The sequence below is a fragment of the Girardinichthys multiradiatus genome, chromosome 7, assembly GCF_021462225.1.
Source record: "Girardinichthys multiradiatus isolate DD_20200921_A chromosome 7, DD_fGirMul_XY1, whole genome shotgun sequence".
NCBI classification, from domain to species: Eukaryota; Metazoa; Chordata; class Actinopteri; order Cyprinodontiformes; family Goodeidae; genus Girardinichthys; species Girardinichthys multiradiatus.
Window position 1 is genome coordinate 14,061,227 of NC_061800.1, and position 22,347 is coordinate 14,083,573.

Consider the following 22,347-nt stretch of genomic DNA (forward strand, 5'->3'; position numbering starts at 1 on the left):
TTACTGCAAATTGCATCTACTTTGTTTCATTACCGCCTCCTGGAGACGGAACCCCGTCTCTACATTTAACATTTTATTAAATAACCCAATCACCAGTTATTTGTAAAAACCATACAATAACTGTTCACCCAACCTCCCCTTCTCCACACCTCAGCATCTCTCTGTTGCTGATAGGCTTCCCTGCTTGTTTATCCTTCTGAGCATAATCCTCCTCTTCCTCTCATACCTCCCACATCTAATCAATATGTGCACGACAGGCTTCATCCTAGTGACCAGCTGTTTTCTTCTGCCCACACCCTTTTTCTTGAGCTGTAAATAAATGCCTGTCCTTATCTGATGTCTCCAGTAATGTTGCTAAACCTGTACTACCTCCTTCTTAATCAGACTCCCTCCTTCCCCTCTTGCTAAATAGATATTGAATCCCACCTCAACCTTTTGTACTGCTTAATTTGCCATCCTATTCACTCTTTTATTCCCAATTATTCTTATGTGGGCACCCATATAAACCCATATAAACATGACTGTTTTTCCCATGCCCATCACCGTACAGTTACCCTGGCAGATTTAATGCAATAGATCTGCTGTGGTTCCAGCTCTACATTGTATGTGTTCAGCTCATTTATAGTTCTCCTCCCATATGCTACTTGAAACTGCTATTGCAATTATTACCTTAATTTTCCCAGTCTGGAGGTCTTTTAAACCAGCTGTGTGTATTTGCATTAACCATTATAATTCCTGTAGTAGGCTTGAACTAAATCAGCACCGTTATCTCTCGCCCCTGAGTAGTATCCAATCCAGTTTGTTTGAGAGAGAGCTGCATGTAAGCCAGAAAATATTATCACAACTTGTGAGTTTTATGTCGACGTATTTTGATAATGGAGATACAGATCGTCATGCACAGATGATTAGAAAGGGAATAAAATAATCACAAGTTAATGTAACGTTTTGGTCAACTTTCTACGGAAAAGAGTGGCCCCTAGTGGAGAAAGGGAAGATTTTCAGTTTCCAGCTATATGTTTCTAGCACAGCAGCACAACTACAACAAAGTTGCCAAGTGGCATTGACAAAAACACCTTTTATGAATAATACACCAACACTTCACTTCAAATTACAATATATATTTTTCTACCTACACGAGCTTTATCAAAGCACAGATATTCTGACTCAGAATTAAATCCATCTGTCAAAGAATGGCACATTTTGAGTTCACAAGGTAACTACAATCAATCAGAGTGCATCAACTTTAAAAATACTAGCAATTGATGGCACTACAACAACTGCATAGTATGAGTTTTGTTTTTTGTTTTGTTTTCTGTTCCCTGCATACAGGACACATAATCCACTACTTGTATTTTGAGCTGGGCAGTATGGACCAAAGAATATCACTATATTGTTTTTGGTATTTAACAGTTTTGATAATTATTACAAAATAGCTTCAAATTAAAAACCAAGTTTCTAAGATTTCATCAGTTTCAAAACAAACTGAAAGAACAAATTAAAATAAACAAAATTGATATTTTCAAAACTGCCATATATTAAACACACTGTTTCATTGAGCGATGTGGGACATTGGGGATTACATGTAAGCTAGTAATAAATACAATCTCTTCTTCATCGTGTAAACATGCATAAATAACGGTGGCCCCATGTACTGCCTGACATTGTTTGTCCTGTTGAATTTTGAGCCTGCCATTATCGTTGATATTGTTATTTTCTGTTCCTCAATAAAATGTCTTCATTAATTTACTGTCTAGCAGTACTTGTATTTTTCAGTTTTACCTACAGTACACCGCATTCATCATTTGGGAGCTGAGTGACAGCATTTATTGTTTAGATTATAAACACATTCAACAAAGTTTTTTTTCCTTTACTGAATAGGTAGAATGTAAAACTGGGAGTTAACTGCTTGGAGTGAATAAAATATCCACGAAATGTTCCAAAGTTACTTAAACAGTGGCAGAACAGAACAAAGGGGGGAAAAAAGACCATTCTCTGATCTCTCACATCTAGTATCATCTACGGAAATACACTCGGGATAAAACTGTTTGCAGTGTTGGATCTCCGACTGTCTTTGGCTATGATGTTCATGCAGCCAGCAGAAGGGACATCTGGTCATGTGGCTGATGATGATAGACTTTCCACAACCACACAGTTTATTACCTCTGTTGTCCTGGTCATTAGCCAGATCCTGTTCCCGTGCCAGGTTTCCTGGTTCCCAATCTTTTTTCCACTCCTCTCCTTGGGTCTGCTTCTCAGCCCAGGCCTCTTACTCTCTTTTGGCCAACTCTTCTCCTCCCTTGTCCAGCCATTATTTGTCTTCTCTTGTGTTACATTTCTACATATTATGTATCATGTATCAAAATGTGACAACAGATTGGAAAAATACATGTTAGCAACTGAAAACAAACTGCAGCCTGTGCCCAAAGGCTTAATCTATGAAGGATCCTGCAATGCAGTTATGTAGACCAGTAGTTCTCAGACTAGTATCACCCCGGTAAATAACACGTTTTTAAAGAGCCATCTTCACGGACATTTGGCATTTTAAACTCGGCCTTACAATTTTACAATTAGTTGTGTCATATCATGTAAACAATAAAAAAGAAAATAGAAATTAAAATAAAAGTTCTGATCAATTGGCACACACTGTTTGATAGGTTAAATGATACAATGTGATTATGTTATTTTCGTTTTCATAAAAAAAAGGGGACGGGAGGTGAGTAAAAGACTATAGGGGGCGCGCTTCTCTTCTGCAGCACTCAGATGAAGCGACCAAGATGAAGTATTTGTTCAAGATAATTCCCTTCTATTTATACCACTATTTGTAGCAAAGTATTTTGCAAGGCAACGTGTTGGTGGTGACTAATTCAGTTCAAGTGAAAACGAATGATGTCTAACGACAGCTGAAATAAAAGTAAATTCGCAGACTAAAATATTGGTTAATCCGAGTGTCACGCTTTTGTAACAAGTTAAAGCAAAAGCGGAAGTGATGAGTAGTGATGTATCTTGTGTCAGGTGGATGCTTGGCGCTGTAGCCGCTGCTCCCTTCCTGACTCGGTGAAGCTGACAGCCGCCGTCGTTCAGGACCAGAGACCGTTTGGAGGTTGGAGTCATGTCGGCAGCTGCTCAGGGGACCAGCAAAGCGGCCCACAGTGATGTGGGCCCGAAAAAGAAGAAAGGACCGGGCGCCCTGGCCACGGCCTACCTGGTTATTTACAATGTTGTTATGACAGCCGGGTAGGTAGCGTGGTTCCTCGTGCTAACACTGCCGCTGCTGTGATGGTGGAGCGTGCGTTTGCGCTGTTTAGCAAATCCGGGCTGGACGTAAGATAACGTTGCACCGTTTGCAATATGCTGACTTACAACTGTTCCTTTTGTCGGTCCTGATTTAGAGTCAAGCCGTTAAATTTCCTTTGCATTTTTGCACGGCTTCCGACAGTTTACAGCGATTACAATAAGCAGAGCAACAGACAGACAAGCTGTGACTGAAGAGTCCCCACTGGGATCCACATTAAGATATTTAGACAGATGGTTCATTGTTTGCTCACAGTGTGCATATGCCCAACACCGTGATTTTAGTTTCACATTGCATTTATTTATTTTGTGAGGGAAGACTTTAGATTTTACATTTATTTCTATAACAAAATGATTGATATCCATGTTAGATTTCGATTTAAAATGATTTCAGGTCAGATTTGTTTCTAATAGCCAATGAGACAGGCATCAGCCAAAAAAAAATTAAAAAAAATGTAAAAGAGACATCAATTTAGAACAAATAGTTTTATTTATATGTTATTACAAATGGCATGTCAAAAATTATTTATACTCTTCCCAATAATCAACGAACGTTTGGCATTACAGCGATCAAACTATTTACACCATTAGTAGCCATCTACAGATAGATGGCTGCAAATAGTCACTTAGACTATAATATTAGTTGAAGTTATTAAGTTAACTTTTGAAACATAATGGATTGTAGGACGGTTTGCTGTGCTTGATGAGGCCACAGCAGCCAACCAATCAGATACTAGCAGGTTTGAAGGCCCACCTCTTTAACTGCAGTTTTTACTGGAAGGTTATAAACATGTATAGGCAAATATCATTTAACCTTCATTTCACAGAGAATATAAGGGGAATGTAATCAGCAACAGCAGTATAATACAGCAGCTTACAGTTAAGATAGTTGGTTTCTGAACAGTGTTGCACATTGTGTCCTAAATAGTCCATTATCAGTTATTTCATAACCTCAGACAAGCAGTAGGAGCTAATAAATCCCTCTACGTGTCTTTTTATTGCTCTGATTTTTAAACTGTTGCACAATGACACAGTGGGCGGTTTTTTTTCTCACTGTTCCAGTTTGGTCAGATTTACCCCACTCAGTACTGATGCACTGCTAGACAGTGCTTGCTATGTAGTGGAAAAAATGTTGGAGTTGCAGACTTGCAAATTCTTGCAATTACTTCTGTAGGAGCCATTTATGTTCTTGGTGTTGGGTTATAGTTTGATTTATTTTATTTGGTTTGTTTTGGGTGATGTTTTCACGCTGGTTTTCACACTGACCTATATTTGGTTCTACCACTGGTGGCGGTGTGGGTTAAAAGTTATATAGGTGCAGAGGTGAGAAGGCAGAAGGTTTGGGTGAGGGAAGGTCCTACGGTTTTTACCGCTCTGTTGGCCAAAGCCTAGCTTTTATTGGTGGTCTTGTGTTAGAGCTCAGTGGATTAAACAATCCAACCTTGCTAGCTGTTCAATAAATGGGAGCATTCCCCAACATATTTGGCAGTCTGGATATTATTTGTAAGCGCGTTGGAACCTGGATCCGCCCAAACCCAGAAGCGACCAAAAGAATGGAACTTGATGATCACTACAAAAAGTAAAAACCATCAGCGATGCTGACAGAGCCAGGATTGCAGAGCTGGAGAAGGCAGAGGTTTCCAGGCTGCAGAAAGTCTCTGATGTGACCATGTCTCAGGTGTCTGCTCTCCAGGCCAGACAGAAGTCCAATGATAAAGAAGTAGAAGGTTTAAGGAGACAAATACTTGACTATCAATCATAATCAGATGAGAAGGCTCTGATTGCCAAGCTTCACCAGCACATCGTGGCCCTACAGCTCAGTGAGTCAGCGACTCTGGGAAAACTTGAGGTGGCTGCCTCTCACATCCAGCAGCTGGAGGCCTACAAGCTGCGTGCTGAGCAGCGGCTCGAGCGGCAGTGAGCGAGCGCTGTTCCTCGCCCGCCAAGAGGGCCATAATCGCGCCACTCACGTTCGGCAGACCATCCAGTCTCTACGCAGGCAGTCTGCTGGAGCGCTGCCCCTCCAACAGCAGGAGAAGTTCTCTTTAACAATGTTGAAACTCCAAGAGGACAGAGTCAAAGCCCAGGAGGGGAGCAGAGGAGGAGAGGCAGAGAGCAGAAGAAAGAGCTCAGGAGCTTGAAGTGAGACTGCGAGGTCTGGAGGAGCTTATATCAACCCTGAAGGATGTGAAGGGTGCCGAGAAGGTAACAGAGTGGCACAAGCGAATGGAGGAGGCTCTCCTCCAACATCTGATGAAGGGCAGGGTGTTGGTGGTCCAGAAGGAAACTTGTTGAGGAGCAGGACCGAACAATCTGCTCTTTGGAAGAGGATATCGTTCAGATGAAAGCTCTTCTAGAAGAACCGCAGCTCGCATGGGATCAGCGGGAGGTGGAGCTGGAGTACCAGCTGGACCACTATGAGAAGCAGCAGAATGAGATTCTCAACAGGGCTGAAAAGTTTAATGAAGGTGCAGGGTCCCTCCCTGACCCAACGCTGCCTCTTGCTCGTCAGTTAGAGTCCGCCTTGGGTAAAATCAAAGCGCACATTAGCACGATTTTGGACCTTCAGGGAACGTGCAAAAGTTTGGACAAGAAGCGGAAAGAGAGTGAAGTGGCTTTATTGAAAGCAGAACAGAACATCATGTCCAGGGACAAGGTGATCAACAAACTGTGTGTCCGGCTCCCAGCAGCCGCTGACAGAGAGCGTCTTCTTGCAGACCGTAGAAGGAACGACGAGGAAGAGCTGGCCCACCAGACCATCAAAGATCTCCAAAGTCAACTTGACAAGAAGGAAGATGTGCTGAAGAAATACCAAAACCAGCTGGCTCAGGCCCGACAGGATCAAGAAAAGATGATAAAAAGACATCAAGAAGAGTTGATAATATTACATCAGGAGCTGGACTTGCACACAGACACCTCTCTGGATCAGTTCAAACAGACAGCAATGGAGCTGATGAACCAGCCCACTATCAGAGTGCCAACATCTAAACACCCGGAGCGTCTGGCTGAGTTGTAACAGACTGTGGCTGAGCAAGATGCATCGCTCAGCTCTGTCACAAAGAAGCTAAGGCTGACCACAGCTGAACTGGAGCAACAGAGGATCACCATGGAAACACAGGCTAAGAGGCACACTGAAGAGATGGCAAAGCTGGAGGAAAACTATGTGGGCCAGGTGAAACCTCTAACCCGTGAGCTGGTTGACAAACACATCAAAGACCTGAACGCTCAGGTGCAGGAACTGAATGTAGAAGTTCAAGCTGCAATTTAGTCTACCAAAGCAGCCAGGAGCAGAGAAAATATTCTGAAAGAGGAGGTCAAAGGTCTGAACCAAGATTTCTAAAAATATCAAAAAACTCTGAGACCTCTGCAGGCTGAAAAAGAGGAGCGAGAACAAGAAGTAAAGGGGCTCAGGCAGCAAGTAGAGAGGCTCACCAGCTCCATGCAGAATCAGACGGAGGCAGTTGGGAAAGGACCCCTCATAGAGAATCTGCAGAAGAAGATCAGGAACCTAGAGTCTGACCTGGAGAAAAGAAGCGATGTAAAAAACATCAAAGATGATCATGGAAAGACTAGAGATGAAATTGTGAGGTGGGAGGAGAGCAAAAAATGGCAGGCTAAGGTAGAAAAAGAAGAATTCCCTGAAGGAGAAGGAATGAGATAATGGATCATTGTAAAAGGAGCTCAGCACTGTTAAGGATCTCTATGCCACTGTAACCTATGTTACTTAAATTGAGTGCCCGTTCAGCTGTCAGTGGTGCTGTTATAAAGGGAAACGCTCTCATAGTACGCCCCGTTCTGATGTCACATCCTCCTTGCTGTTGGCTGTGCATGGCTGGAATACACAAATGACCGATTCAACACGAAATCCGATTAACACCTTATGTAAATCTTCCCATACTCATTGGTAAGTTACTTTACAACATGATTGTTCAGACCGGTTGGGTAAAGTCATCAACTTTTCTGCTGAAGTTCATTTTTAATGCCGGTTGTGTTATGGCTTCACTTCCGCATTCACCAACAGAAGTCCAGAACACAGTTATTTTTAGACATTTATGTTCATAAAGTTAGTTACGGTCATAAATTATGACCGTATATTTGTTTGTGGCAAATGTTTAACAATTTGGCTGCATTTCTATGGAATCATGCAAATGTTTTGGAATGTTTTGACACTGTTCAAATATTAATGCTGCTAATGTTAGTAGCAATGTCAGTGAAACGCCTAATGCATGCATGGTTTCTTTTAGCTTTATGCTACTGCCTGTATTTTGTTGAATTAATTGAATCTAGCTACGCAGCTTATTTTGAATACCGTATTTTCCGCACTATAAGGCGCACTGGATTATAAGGCGCACCTTCAATGAATGGCCTATTTTAGAACATTTTTCATATATAGGGCGCACCGGATTATAAGGCGCATAGAATAGAAGCTACTGCAGTCAAACGTTTGACTGGGGTTGCGTTATGCATCCACTAGATGGAGCTGTGCTAAAGAGAATGTCAACAAAACAGTCAGATAAGTCAGTCAGTCAAACTTTATTAATACACTACAAACCAGCGTTCTGATAACTCCATTCACTCTCATGGTAAGGTCTCCTCTACATAGAAATCTATTGAATAGAGCCAACCACACGTTAGGAATGCATTGGAGTCTATGAAGTTGAAGTTGAAATCAAACGTTAGTTAAAACGTGAAAGGGAACTTTTCCCTGATTCAGTAAACACGTAAAAGAAACAGTTTGATGCAAACGTTAGTACATTCACAATATAGTAGCATTAACTGTTGAATTCTCTCGCTGCTGCTCTATTTCCATGTTCGACTGCGTAGCTGACAGCCTTGAGTTTGAACTCAGCATCGTAAGCGTGTCTCTTGAAAGGTGCAATTTTGGGGTCGTTATACACACACAAGTGGTGTTGGACTAGCAGGAAGCACAGTACAGGTGTTTACCGCTATTACTTCGGCGACGCCCCTGACTACGGTAGCCGTAATGCTGCAAGCGGTGCGGCTTTGTAGTTTACCAGTCGTACTGAAACATTTTGACAGAGCGCCGTGTACAACCAGTATGGATCAACCAATTAACCAATTGATCCATATATAAGGTGCTCCGGATTACAAGGCGCACTGTCATTTTTTGAGAAAATTAATGGTTTTTAAGTGCGCCTTATAGTGCGGAAAATACGGTACAATGATCAATGAATTAATTTTGAATCATTTGAAATTCTGAATTATTATTGTAATTTCTGTATGTACAGAATGCAATTTAGAGATGTTACCAGTAACCTAATGTATTTTTCCAGATGCTAATTGCATGTATTTTGACCTTGTTTATAGGTCAGGTTTTTTTTGGAGTTCCTGAACTTCTTCTAGAGTGGCGAGCTGGTGGGATTATTTATTTTCCCCTTTTGATTCGGGACCTTGGACACTGTGAGAGTCCTGTTTTTTTCCCCAAAAAGTACTTAACTAAAAGAACATGGACAATAACTGAACTTTCATATTTAGTTTGGATAACCACAAACTGAACCATTTTGAACTGAAAAGGATGCGAAAGTAAAAAAAAAAAAAAAAAATAGTATTGCATTTGAATGACTGGATACTTGTCTAATGTAATCTTGTCTTGACACACTTATCTGGTGTCTGTCTAATTATTTGTTTGTTGTAATTTAAGTTAAATATATATTTCTGAATCAGATGAGCATGTGGTTTTTTTCCTCCGGTTGTCTTGGTCCATCCCAGGCTCCTATGACGAACTTAATTTTCTGTTGTCAGTTTTGTTAATATCTTTGCGACAACTGGTCCATACCAAAAAAAAGTAACCCATACAAGCATATTGTGGCAGTGTTACACCAGACTGAAACAGGAGAAAGCTGCATTGCAGAAAAAACTGAAAGGTCGAGGTGTGACTGCTGACCAGGTGGTGGGGGCGGGAGCCAGTGAAATGGAAAGAGAGATAGAAAAGTTGAAGAAGAGGAATTCGGAGCTGGAAACCCAAATCATATTTTGCTGCTCAAAGGAAAGTCCACTCCTGCTCCTGGTGTTTTTCAAGACAGTGACGTTTACCTCTGGAGGCAAGTGCAGTACCTCTCAGACCTGTTCTGGAAAAGGCGGACAAAGGAATACTTACCTTTGCTACAGGAGAGACAGAAATGGTCCAAGCCTCGGAGAAGTTTTGTCATTGGTGAAATTGTGGTGGTTGAATAGCGCTGCTTCTCATGGTTCCTGGATCCTGGGAAGAGTTACAAATACTTACCCAGATAAAAATGGACTGGTGCGTGCTGTGGAGTTGAAGACAAAGACAGGACAACTGAAGAGACCCATCTCCAAAATCTTCCTCCTTCAAGAAGCCCTTTAAAGCTGGAGAAGAAAAGAAGATTCTTGGGGCAACACACTTTGTGGCTCCTTTGTTAGTGATGGTTGAATTGTGCTGTCTACACAATTGGGGCCGGTGTGTAGGAGCCGTTTATGTTCTTGGTGTTGGGTTATAGTTTGATTTATTTTTATTTGGTTTGTTTTGGGTGGTGTTTTCACGCTGGTTTTCACACTGACCTATATTTGGTTCTACTACTGGTGGCGGTGTGGGTTAAAAGTTATATAGGTGCAGAGGTGAGAAGGCAGAAGGTTTGGGTGAGGGAAGGTCCTACGGTTTTTACCGCTCTGTTGGCCAAAGCCTAGCTTTTATTGGTGGTCTTGTGTTAGAGCTCAGTGGATTAAACAATCCAACCTCACAAACTGTTCAATAAATGGGAGCATTCCCCAACATATTTGGCAGTCTGGATATTATTTGTAAGCGCGTTGGAACCTGGATCCGCCCAAACCCAGAAGCGACCAAAAGAATGGAACTTGATGGTTGCTACAACTTCCTTAACTGGTGCACATCGTTCCTTATTCGGATATTCATCTTAGACTAAATTTGATGCTGTGGCAGAAAGATTCATGCCAAACATGCGGTGTATAGAAATAATTATCAGGCCTGCTCTTTTTACCGCTAACTGTTTTTGCTTTTGCAACAGATACGTTGCTTCAGATGCTGCATGACATCGGCTCAACACCTAGTTACAATGTTATTGTTGAATACTGCAAAAACTATACCGATTATCATTAACGCACCCTTGCCTTTCGCTTCTTTTTATTTTTTCCAATCAGCTCTGCATCTCTACGACATTGACAAATCTTCTGTAAATTTAAGCATATCGGTGAGAATTATAACAGCACTTCAGATATTACATCCAGTCCTCCACTGCCATTTCGATGTGCCATTGTTAGTTGTGATTCAGCATATGGTGTAAAGAGTATTTTACTAGACACCAGAATTTTTGTTTTTATGTCAGATGTAGTTATGGGCCGGTTATCTCATTTTCACAACCTTAAGGAAAAATGTCACAGTATTAAAACAAAAACTTAAACCAAACGTGTTTTTATTTTGGTTTTTTAAAAGTTTGTGTTTTTATAGTCAAGAGAAAAGTGTAGAAGCTTACTTTTGACCAGCTGATTGGCAGTGCACAGCAACAGGTGGGGGAAGGCTAGCCCTGCATTGCTTTGTGCTTTATATATGCTGAGAAATCCTATTTTGCTCCAGCTCCATGCCTATTCAAATGTTTTTTTTTTCTAAAAGTAAAGACATGTTCAAGCTTTAGTTCTTCAACTTTGCACTGCAGGCTGGACTATCCTTTACAGTGTACTTCCTTCTATTGGGCACTAGTCATTTGCTAACCTGATAAGATAATTTATTAAATACGTTTCTGGATTGTAACTCTGTCCTTCCGTCTGCTTCCAGGTGGCTGGTGATCGCCGTGGGTCTGGTTCGAGCTTATCTGGCCAGAGGAAGCTACCATGGGCTGTATTACTCTATAGAGAAGCCGCTGAAGTTCTTTCAGACAGGAGCTCTTCTGGAGGTCAGATAACCACAAAGACTGACACAATTCTGACTTTTCAGAGTATAAGGCATGATGTTTCAGGGTTCACTTGTATCAGCACACTGTTTCTGAGCTATAAATGGTGATGTTTAGGATGTAACTGGGTTATTTCTTTAGTCAAATAGGTTCCCATTTCATGGGTTAATAAGCCATCAGGCTAACATAGCTGTGCCCAGCCCAAGCCTTGTTTTCTGTTATCTGTAGAGTGTTTGGTATGTCCTGAGTTAAATGTCAGCCTAATAACCTAGCGTGCCTCACAGCATGAGTTAAAGGTACAGATACTTCACTTTTATAACTTTCTGTTTGATTCCAGTCGATCAGCATAGAATGACACATTTATCTGGTGCTGCAGTGAGAGATGCTTCACTGATTATGAATTTAACGTCATTCCATCAATGAGCAGATCATTTCCTTTTTAAAACCCCTGTTGCGACTTACTTAAACTATACGTTGAAGATTTACTCAGCCAGATCTCGCTTATTGAGCTGTACATATTACAAGTACCTGTCTTCATAGTATTAATGGAAAGCAAAAACCCAACAAGTTGTTGGCATTAAGAAAATAACAATTATGCATCTGAAAAGAAACTAGCAGATCAGGTCCTGTAAATCTGTGCTGTATGATTAAAATGAGGTACCTGTGGGCCCTCCAGAAGCACATTGAGTAATTTTCTCTTTTCATTTCACAGATCTTGCACTGTGCTGTAGGTGAGTGTCTGCAATTTTCCTCACTTCTACCGCTTTCTGTGAACAGCTTGTTTAAGGATAGAAGCTGGTAACAGTTTTCAAGGTCATCACAGCAAGTGTCTCTAAACTTTATTATTCCAAAGGTTATTATTATAAGAAATGTATACAATCAAAATATACGTTTTTAAATATGTTTATAGGCCAAAAATAGTGTGAGTTCTTTGTTGTTATGCTTTTATTGAATAGATATCAAAAGAAAAATGGCTAATTATGACCTCTGCCCTCTTGAGTCTTGTATCTCTACTTTTCAAAACATTGCATTCATACATCTGTAATTACTTTACGACTTATAAGATCTAAGAAAAAAATGTCCACCTAAATGTGACTTTATTTTTATGGTGCTGTCCATCCACTTTGTTATTTTTGAGCTAGCTGAACTTTCCCGTTGTAAATAGGCCTCTGCAGCTAAGCTCAGAGCAAGCACTGGCTTGTAAAATAGTCTACGTTTTTATTTGAGCAGTTGTTAAACAGCTGACCAAAATCGTCTTGAGTATCAGATATTTTTACTATTTGTCATTACTTGTGTTCTATTGTTTAACAAAAGCAAACTTTGGAACTGGCAATTTTGCCCCAAAATTATTGTGTTGTTGAGGTTAAACAGCGACAGTGCCCGTGTCCAGCGGAACTCGTGTTTGGCTCCATGTGCATCAATGTAGGGGTATTATTTTGTTGTTGGATGTTTTTTACAGCTGCTACTATACAGTCAGCATGTACACCTGCAAGTATGAGACGGCTTGTGTCTCAGAGTCCAACAAATGCTAGCTATGTTGGCAGCTAACACAGCTGAGTCCAAACAACAAAGCGGTGGGTCTGAAATATATATGTGATGCATGCCTGAGCTAAAGTTTGAAGCCTAGATGAGGCAAGGTAACCATTGGCCACTACAACAGCTGGTTACCACGGAGACTGAACACAGTTCTAGTGGTGATATGTTTCTCACCTTGCTGACTCCTCCTGCTGCCTGGGCATCAAGAGATGTGACAGATGCTTCTCTCCTCCCAAGTCTAAAGGAAGACACTTTTTCATCAGTGGCCACACTACATGAAAAATGACTTTTTACATTAGTCAAAATCTCCACCATAGTAATTCTACTCTGTCACCTTTGATAACTCAGCTACGGATAAACTCTGTCTTTACACAAGGCCAATTTTAGGATGTGCTTTCCTTCAGTCAGATCAGAGTTTTTTTTGTTTTTTTTTTAAGTGAAATTAGACACATTTTTTTGGTACTGTTAGTAGGGGCTTTGGGACATCTGGTGATTGGTCTCTTGTTAAATAGGAAATGTATTTGTCCAATGAGGAACAAAAAAACAATCCAGCTGGTAGGTGTTTAAAAATGACCCACAAAAGTACAGCCGAGGCCCAGTTTGTTTTGCGATGGAGCATATTTAAAGTTTCATCTTGATCTTAATTTCAGGAATCGTACCGTCCTCTGTGGTCCTGACGGGGTTCCAGGTCATGTCTCGGGTCTTTCTCACTTGGGCCGTGACTCACAGTATCAGAGAGGTATATTGAGTTTATTTCCGTTTATAATGCAGCAAACTGAATCAACTTGTCTTTATTTAAATGGTTTCTTATGGCATTTTACAAAGTAACCAGCTGATGTACTCTTTGCCCTGTTCATAGATTGGAGGAAAGTACATGTGTGAGTAAAAATAGAAGATCTTGCTAGAGGATTTCAGGAATGAATCTACTATATCTTAATATTCCAAATAATATATGTTGTTTAATTCTGATCTTTTGTTTTTTAAGTGTGTCTGATGTTACTGACATTTTTCATAAGCTATCCTCTTTCCCGCTTATGTAAATGCCTGTCGGAAGAGCATATTCATTGTGTTATTGAAACAAAGTGTGTTTATGTCTCTAACATCATATCTGCTTCGGTATTAACTCGATATTCTCAATATCAAGTGTTGATGAGCCTGCAGTGTGATCTGAAGCAAACAGCATGGTCCTTGGTTGAAAAGGTGTAGATGTGAGCCCATCTTTTTCCGTGTCCTCTCCAACCATCATCCCCTGCGTGTGTTTGTGTAGGTGCAAAGTGAGGACAGTGTGTTGCTGTTCGTCACAGCCTGGACCGTCACGGAGATCATCCGCTACTCTTTCTACACATTCAGCCTGCTTAATCACCTGCCGTACCTCATCAAGTGGGCAAGGTAACAATTCCTGCCTCAGTGTTAATAGGATGGTGCAGAATTATTCACAACCCTTGAATTGTTTGTCACATTTTGTTACATTACAGTCAGATACTCCAAGAAATACTTTTATGTTATAGCCAAACGCAGAGTTGTGCATAATTGTAAAGTGGAAGGAAAATCATACCTGATTTTAGGACTTACTTAAAGTATGGTGTGCATTTATATTCAACCCCCTTTGATTTTGACCGCCCTAAACAAAATCCAGTGGAACCCTTTAGAAGTTGCCTAATTAGTAATAAGTCCACTTGTGTGGACAGCATCATGAAGACAAGGAACACACCAGACAGAGCTTGAGGTGAATGAGCACTTTAGCAAAGGCCTGTATAACGCCGCGTTCTATTATTAGTTTTACAACGTGTTTTTCGTTCATCTATCTGTACACCCACTCATGTAGTGCTTCCTGTTGTATATTTGCACAGTTTATCTAAGCAGCATTTTAGTCTCACAGGACATTGAGCACATAAGGAGCAATAGGGCGATTCATTGTCCTGCTCAGTATACTTTGACACCTTGATATGAGCCTTAGCTGCACCAGTAAGGCAAAGAAGACAACCAGTTATGGACTGGTCAGAGATAACTCAGTACAGTCAATCCACAGTCTGCATTAACTAAGGAGATTATGTTGGAACTTATCTTTGATACAATAAAACCAAAGACTACTGTTCAAAGACAGTAAGAACATTTCCATAGTCACCGATGCAAGGCAAGTTTATTTGTAAAGCACATCTTTACAACAACAAGACAATTTAAAGTACTTTCATGATGACAAAAACACTTGGAAAAAATACATTGCAGTGGAATGATAAAGGAAAGGAAAGTTAGACTACAGATTGAAATTATTGACCACAACCTTCTTGTAAAAGACTAAAGAGACTAAACAAACCCCCTGCAGGAAAACAACACTTAAGTATACATTGATACTGGTAAGCAACCCATGTGTACACAAAGAATGAATACACGTTAATACAATTTGCCATAGTAATTCCTCTTGCACTTTCTGGCGTCGGTATTCAATTTAATTGAAATGTTTTACATTTACAGACTGTGCTACTGCAATGCATCATCAGATAACTACATAAACTACCGTGGAAAAGTACTAAAGCCCCCCACAATTCTCTACTTCATCATTTAAGAACCAAACCTAAAAAATGTTGACTTTCAGAAAGCCTGGAGAGATATTGCCCAAGATCAATAAAAAGAATGACCGGATTGTTCGCCCCTGAATAATATTTGTATAAATATATTAGAGTGCCTCAAGGTTTTTACTAAGAATTGTTAGTACAAGTAGTCAGGTTAATTGTAAATAATTCTATCTTCAGCACTTTTTATAAGCTTTTTTTTTTTATGTGTTTAAAACACACGTTTTAGTTCCAGTGTTTATGTAACAGCTCAGTACTCTGCTTGCATTTAATGCTATATATTTGCATATGAAAAGACACCTGACCTTTTTCTTTTCTCTGTTTCAGATTAAATCAGATTAAAGATTCCTTAAAAATCATTTCTATTTCTTGAAAGCCGGAGAACTTCAAATTCACAGGTTTACACACACTACCTTAGTATTTGGTAGAATTGTCTTTTCATTTGTATGACTTTGGCCAAACATTTTGGGTTGCTGGAATGTTGGCCAGTTCCTCCCGACTGTTTCGGGTCAGTTATGATTAGAAAAAGGACGTCTGTTTGCTGAATGAATAAGAATGATGAGAGAGAGATTTTTCCTTTAAATTTTGAAGTTTGCGTAATTACTATGTTTTAAGTAAATTGTAAAAGCCCAGATGACAGTGTAATTTCTGTGTGGGCTTCTAATTGGTTCATTCACAGCCTTTTAAGTGGAGGTACAACTTGGGCTTGGAAGCCTGCAAACACGATCCCAGCTGTGACGTTCCTGGGTGACTGCATCATGTTGTGTGGGGGTTTTGCTCCAGGAGGGACTGATTCATTTCACAAAATAGAAAGGCATCCTGAGGAAAGCACGTTATGTGAGAATATTGAACCAATACCTCAAGGAAGTTAAAGCTGAGGTACAAATAGGTCTTTCAAGTGGACAATGACGCTTATATACATGGATTAAGGGACAAGTGGTCATAAAATAAGCCCTGATCTCAGTCCCAGAGGATATTTGCGGGAAGACCAGAAAATGTGTGCGATCAAGCTGGATTACAAACCTGACTCAGTTAAATCATTTCTGTGTGGGACAGAATGTTGTGAGAAGCTTGTGGAAGAATACCCAAAAGGTTTGACCCAAATCATACAGTTTTAAAAGCAACTCTACCAAATACTAGGGAAATGTGTGTAACCTTGAGAATTTGGAAAAAGCTCTATAATACCACATAAAGCTGGTTGGTTTGTTTCGACGTTCCCACTCCATCATCACTGTAGCAGAATGACAAACTTTAAGTTTCCCACGTAGCAGACTTTAGCAATAGCTGGGAGTCCTCTCTGTTCCAGGTTGGTTGCCTTAACGCTGTGCGACGGGCCGGTTCACCGTAGCAGTGTAAGTTGTTTTTCTCCGCTCAGAGTTGAAGGACGAAACTTTAGATTGGAAATGTTTCGTCTGTGCGATAAAGGCAAACATGATTTCTCTTAGCACTCTGTTTACCCTCTTGTTGCATTACTGAAATGCAGAAGTGCCTCGTGTGTTTAACTTTTCTCCATCTCTTCATTTTTGCATTCCTCGTATTATTCCATTTCACAAAGATGCTAGACAAAACTTTCAGTCTCTAGATGGACCACAATGGTAGAGTAAAACATCAAAAGGTGATTTCACAAAGGATTGCCTCAGAAAGGATGCATGCCATACTTTTTAGGGTTTAATTTAAAACAAAATCCATGTTCCATTTTCTTCTCACTTCAGATTAATGCACTCCTCTGTGTTGGTCTGTCAAATGAACTTGTCACACGTACGTTTGTTCATGCTGCCTCGTTTGACTGCTCAAACAGACTCCTGACATGCTCTTGGTAATCTATAGTGATGGAAAGAGTGAATGTTTATGAATGTCATCCTCGTTAACGGAGCACTCTTTAAATCAGTCTGTAAAAGCAGTACACAATAGCATTCATGTGAATCAAATTATCAAACGCAAATCCTCTATCTGTTTCCACAATGAAAAACAACATCTCTATCTGGCTAACAGGGTTTTTCTGCGTCTACAACCAAGGCAACAGTTGTTAAGTGTCTCCCTCCCTGCGGTCTTTGTTGCTAGGTAGCAAATGAGGCCGCTGCTATATTGGTATTCGCGTTTCAGTTGAATTGCACCCTAAGAGACAGAAAATTGGTTGTGCATCTGTGGAAAATCCAGGATCAGGAGTGAACAGTTGCTGGATTTGGGCTGCTGGATAAAGTAGACGCTGAAGTTTTTCCTCTTCTTTTTTCCCCCTTCACTTTGATGTCTATTCTCACTGTAGAAGAAAGGCAGCGCGGTGTACCGCTCATCTTTAATTCCACGTCTGCACTTCTTTTTCTTCAGATGATCCAAAAATAAACCGATCCTTGAATATTTAAAATTATTAAGTATCTGGAAGCTTAAAGAGGCAGTTTTGCACTTTTTGTTTTTTATTTACTGATCCCCTTATTGGCTGCATTATTATTTACTGTGCTTGATTCTTTTGACAAAATAATAATACATCATAAAAGTTGGTTTATTCTTGCCCCATTCTCCAGTATCAGATTTAAATTGCAATGTTTTCATCATTTTAAACGTCCATCTGTCACTTTGTTTTGTCGGATTACCCTAAAATCATCTTTCTAAATCCAAAGCTTAATTATATATTTTTTTTATCTGACAAGATTAAACGATGTATTTGTGGCCTTGGCAGCAAGTTTTATTCTCCTCTGCTCAACATAGTTTTTTTGAAAACCCACTTTTCCAAACCTATGCCACAGATTTCTCCTACAGTGTAGTGCTGCTTACAATAGTGATGCCGCCCACCTCTCACTCCCTCGTCGTAGAAGCAATCAATAATAAAGTAATAAAATGGATTATTTATTCCTCTGTGCCTTTTCCGTCTTGAATCACTGCAGGTACACCTTTTTCATCGTGCTGTATCCGATGGGAGTGAGCGGAGAGCTGCTGACTATCTATGCAGCTCTGCCCTACGTGCAGAAGACAGGCCTGTACTCTGTCACCCTCCCCAACAAGTATAACTTCTCCTTCGACTACTACTCCTTCCTCATCCTTGTCATGATCTCCTACATTCCTCGTGAGTAAACAGGCATAATTAGTTTTTTACAGTTTTATTTCTGCTGTGACAGTCGGAGCACAAAACATTTTGTCTTCCTACAGTACAAACACATGTGAAATTGGTTTAATTAAACCTGATAAAATGGCTGTAGACATTTGTGTTAACCTATTTTGAACGCGACAAGCCTCTTGAGTAATATCCCCAGGGATAAACGGAAGGTTTGAAGGACAAAAAAGATCCAGCTAATGCATGAATAGGATCAAAGTAGTAACGGACAGCTACTGCAATGGAAAAATTCTAATTTACAAATAAATCTGATAAATATTGATTTAAGAAACGTGTTGGGTTTTTTTTTAGGAACGTTTAAAACATTACCAGTCTATGTGGAATGGGTTTGCTCTTTACAAAAAACCATCAGATCCCAAATGATTGGTACCTGGGGAGTTTTGAAACCAGTTCAATGCCCATAGGCCAGTGATTTTCAAGCTTTTTCTAACCAGAAAATTGCCTTTTTTTAAAAAGTAGTAGAAAAGACTTGGAATAAAAATAAAACCCCACCAGTGCAACCTCTTCTTCAGGACATATTTGAGTGTATGAAATGCAAAGAATGCATTATTAAATTCTATTGCTTGGGCACTTTACACATCAATTAGCAGAGCCAACTGGTTTCTGAACTTGCAACCAAAACATATTTAGGTAGGGCATGATTCCCAGATCTAAGATTTCAGAGAAACGCATTATAAAGTAAAGGTACGGTGGATATGGCGCTGTTGGATCAGGAAAGAATTAAAAATGTAACAGCTGCCGAAGGAAAGAGAGACCATCTCTAAGGCACATTCTACACAATGCAGTTCAAAGCTTTGGGTCAGACGCAGATGTTTCAAAGCAAAAGAAACTTTTATATAGGTGGGATAAAAAGATCATTGATTACCATGGCAACAATAAAGCAGATAACAGCACCTGTTCCTTGTTTACTGTTTACTGTACTCCAACAAATCAGTCAGTTGCTTTGTATTCACCTTGCTAATAATTAGTATCACTTAGGGCAGATTCAAGTACCACCAGTGGCCTTTGAACAACAGGTGTGCTGCAACAACCTTGTATAACCCATTTCCCCACCAGCTTTGGTTACTTTCTTACTGCAGGCAAACGCACCCCATATCCATCTTTTTTATTGCAGCCTGAATGGTCCAATTGTTTGGTGTTTTTTTTTTTTGCAAAAAATCTGATTTCAGCAAAAAATCAGAATTAACAAAATCAATAATACTAATATTTTTTTTTGTATAACCCTTTACAATAACCACAAGGTGAACCAAAACACAAGCAGTAAAACAGGCTTAGGATAAACAATGGAAAAATAGATGTAAAGAAAGTGTCACGCTGCTAGGTATTCAAAGCCCTCCTAAATCAGGAGTTCTTTCCAAAGTCTAGGAGCTGCCACAGACAGGAGCTAAGCATCTAGACCTGCTGTGTGAAGGAAGCCGTAGATACTATCAGTAGCAAACTGATTGCTACAAACTTAGCCATTTTAGGTTTTACCACCAGATTTAAAAATAAGAATAACTGTATAGTTTCTAAGCAAAGCGTATGGCAATTTTCTGAATAGATATGTTAATGAAAATGTGATTGGACAACTAAGGCATCTTTGTTTTTTCAAAAAGTTGGTGTCTAACCTGTAAACATCTTCACTTTTGGAAGTGATCAGTGAGTCTATAATGTTTGCCACTTCACATTCAGATATTTCCTCCAGTTTAAAGGTGAGCTGTGTAGCATCAATAGGTCCACGTAAAGCATTATATTTACTTCACCAGACCAAGTCATGCTGACAGCTACTGGTGAGTTCTTTGTGATACAGAGATTGCTTCGACATCAAACATTTTGGCATTTTTACATCACAAGATCTTGTCACAGTTTGACTGTTTGTTTCAGGTGTTGTTTTCCTTCCTGTATGGAAATAGACAATACCCCATGACATGTATCTCACAAATTGAGATGTTTCGCACATGTGGGTGGGCTTTATTTGATTTCCCAAAAATTATAATTTCATGTGCTTTTAAAAAAAACAAAAAACAAACAAACAATCAGAAACTAACATGCGCAGAGAGAATATTGGGACCAGACTGTAATTATGGGAGCTGTTCGTCTTTCTAAAATAACTCTTTATATCGACATTCAGAACTTCGGCTGTAGCTTTTGCTGAGCAGGTTTTAAGGTATAGTGGGGAACGCTGTGCGATGCCTGGGAGAACCTGTTTGTCTACGGAGGACTATTGAAACATCTAGAGGCGTAATCACCATAAATGCCAAAGTAGCCGGGCAGAATAATGAACTGTAATAGTCAATTTGATTCAGTAGGTTTTAACATTGTTGGTATATATTTGAAATACACATAAAAGTTCTTTTAGATCCATTTTTAATGTTGGAAATCATGTATATAAATGTTATTTAAAAGAAAACTTTGATCATTTTGCTTCCTAGAGAGTCCTCTAGGAATCTCTAAAGAAAGTAATGACCTCAGGTATATTCAGTGGGAACCATTTCAATTTCAAATCAGTCTTTTTAAATTAAATTTAGCATTGTGGCTCGAAGTTAATGGATCTTTAAATGAACCTCGCTGTTCTTTTCTTTTGCTATTGCACAGCGATATAATTATGATCAGATTTGTTTTTAATTATGTTTAGAATTACTGCTATTATTTCCATCTTAAGAGGGTGTATTATAATGACGAGAGATCATAGCTCTGTTGTTAGATAAACCGTGATCTTTTTGCTTTTCATCCTGCAATTTAACAAGATTACAAGCAGTAACCAACATTTTAGTTGCTGCATTTGCTGTTAATCTGCTATATTACACTAGATGGTGCAAATCTCTTCATCTTAAATTTAAAAAGTTAGCCTTTTCTGCAAATGGATAAAATGCATTCATTGTAACGATGTCCGTGCCCTATATCTCCCCTCAGTCTTTCCCCAGCTTTACTTCCACATGATACGACAGAGGAAGAAGGTGCTGGGCCACACAGAGGACTACAGCAAAGTGGAGTGAGCTGTGCATCGCTCAGAACGGTTCAAATGAGAGAAAAGCAACCAAAACATCCCATAAAGATCAAACCAGTGTTTTCAGTTTTCAAACTGCCTAAACCAACCCCGTAGATCATCCTATTATCCATCCACATTATTTTATCAATTTTATTTTTTCAGTCATACAGACATTCTGGATGAACTTATTCTTGCATATTTCTGAACAAAGTGTGATTACATTGAAGTTTAAAGAAAAGATTGACCTGGATAAAGATGAGCTGCTCTGTGCCCATTGAGCAGATCCTGGACACAGCTAATCTGAACTGAATGAACACTAATAGACCTCTGACCTCTAAATAAATGGCAATGAGGTGGAGAGTAGAATCAGACTTTCACCCCCTGACTTGTTTTTCGATATCCTTGTAAGAAGCAGGCTCGCTATAGGCTAATGTAACATAGAAAGAATAATTAATGAATCTAGCACTGAAAGTAGGTGTCTGTAGGTTTTGCATCTGCTGTTTTGGTTTGTACAAACTGTGGAACACATTTGTACTTTTTCCATTTTGTGTAATTTATTGAAAAGTTTGGTTACATTCCATATTTAGATTAATAAATCCTTTTCCATCCCATGCTTGCATGCTTGTTTTGTTTTTTTTAACGTTTCTGGCTGTTTATCTCCTGTTTATTTGGCTCGTGTTAAAATACAGGGAAGTTCGAAAGAACTCCTACTGTTTCACGTTTGTCTTGCAGAGATTTCAATATATTTTGGGGAGATTTTATGTGATAGACCAACACAAGGTTGGCCATAATTGTGATGCAGAAGTAAAACCATACATATTTTTCAGTCTTTTGTATTCTGCTTTGTAGAACCATATTCCACTCTAATTATAGCCAAAAATACCAGCTTTCCACAGTTAGACTGAATTTTTTTGTGAATGCATATTTACAAATTGACTCGGTCAGTCAGACTGGATGGAGAGCATCTTTGAAAATCAGTTAAGACTTCCCACA

General features: G+C 39.6%; 1 protein-coding gene across 2 annotated transcripts; it reads left to right on the forward strand.

The window, feature by feature from the left end:
• The first annotated feature begins 3,022 nt into the window (after positions 1-3,022).
• On the forward strand, positions 3,023-21,965 carry hacd2 (3-hydroxyacyl-CoA dehydratase 2). 2 transcript variants are annotated; one of them, XM_047370830.1, is made up of 7 exons: positions 3,023-3,234; positions 11,060-11,177; positions 11,887-11,905; positions 13,361-13,449; positions 13,978-14,099; positions 18,160-18,338; positions 21,279-21,965. In XM_047370830.1, exons 1-7 carry the CDS (start codon positions 3,110-3,112, stop codon positions 21,359-21,361), a joined length of 735 nt encoding a protein of 244 aa, XP_047226786.1. In that variant the 5' UTR covers positions 3,023-3,109; the 3' UTR covers positions 21,362-21,965. The 2 variants fall into 2 exon arrangements, with proteins under 2 accessions (XP_047226786.1, XP_047226787.1); XM_047370831.1 differs by lacking the exon at positions 3,023-3,234 and adding an exon at positions 7,122-7,195.
• The last annotated feature ends 382 nt before the right edge of the window (positions 21,966-22,347 follow it).

Excerpts from the sequence above, each read along its gene's own strand:
- hacd2 (XM_047370830.1), top strand. The coding sequence starts at position 3,110 with ATGTCGGCAGCTGCTCAGGGGACCAGCAAAGCGGCCCACAGTGATGTG. Across the intron at positions 13,450-13,977 it reads TGACTCACAGTATCAGAGAG|GTGCAAAGTGAGGACAGTGT; the intron begins GTATATTGAGTT and ends GTGTTTGTGTAG. Across the intron at positions 18,339-21,278 it reads CATGATCTCCTACATTCCTC|TCTTTCCCCAGCTTTACTTC; the intron begins GTGAGTAAACAG and ends ATCTCCCCTCAG.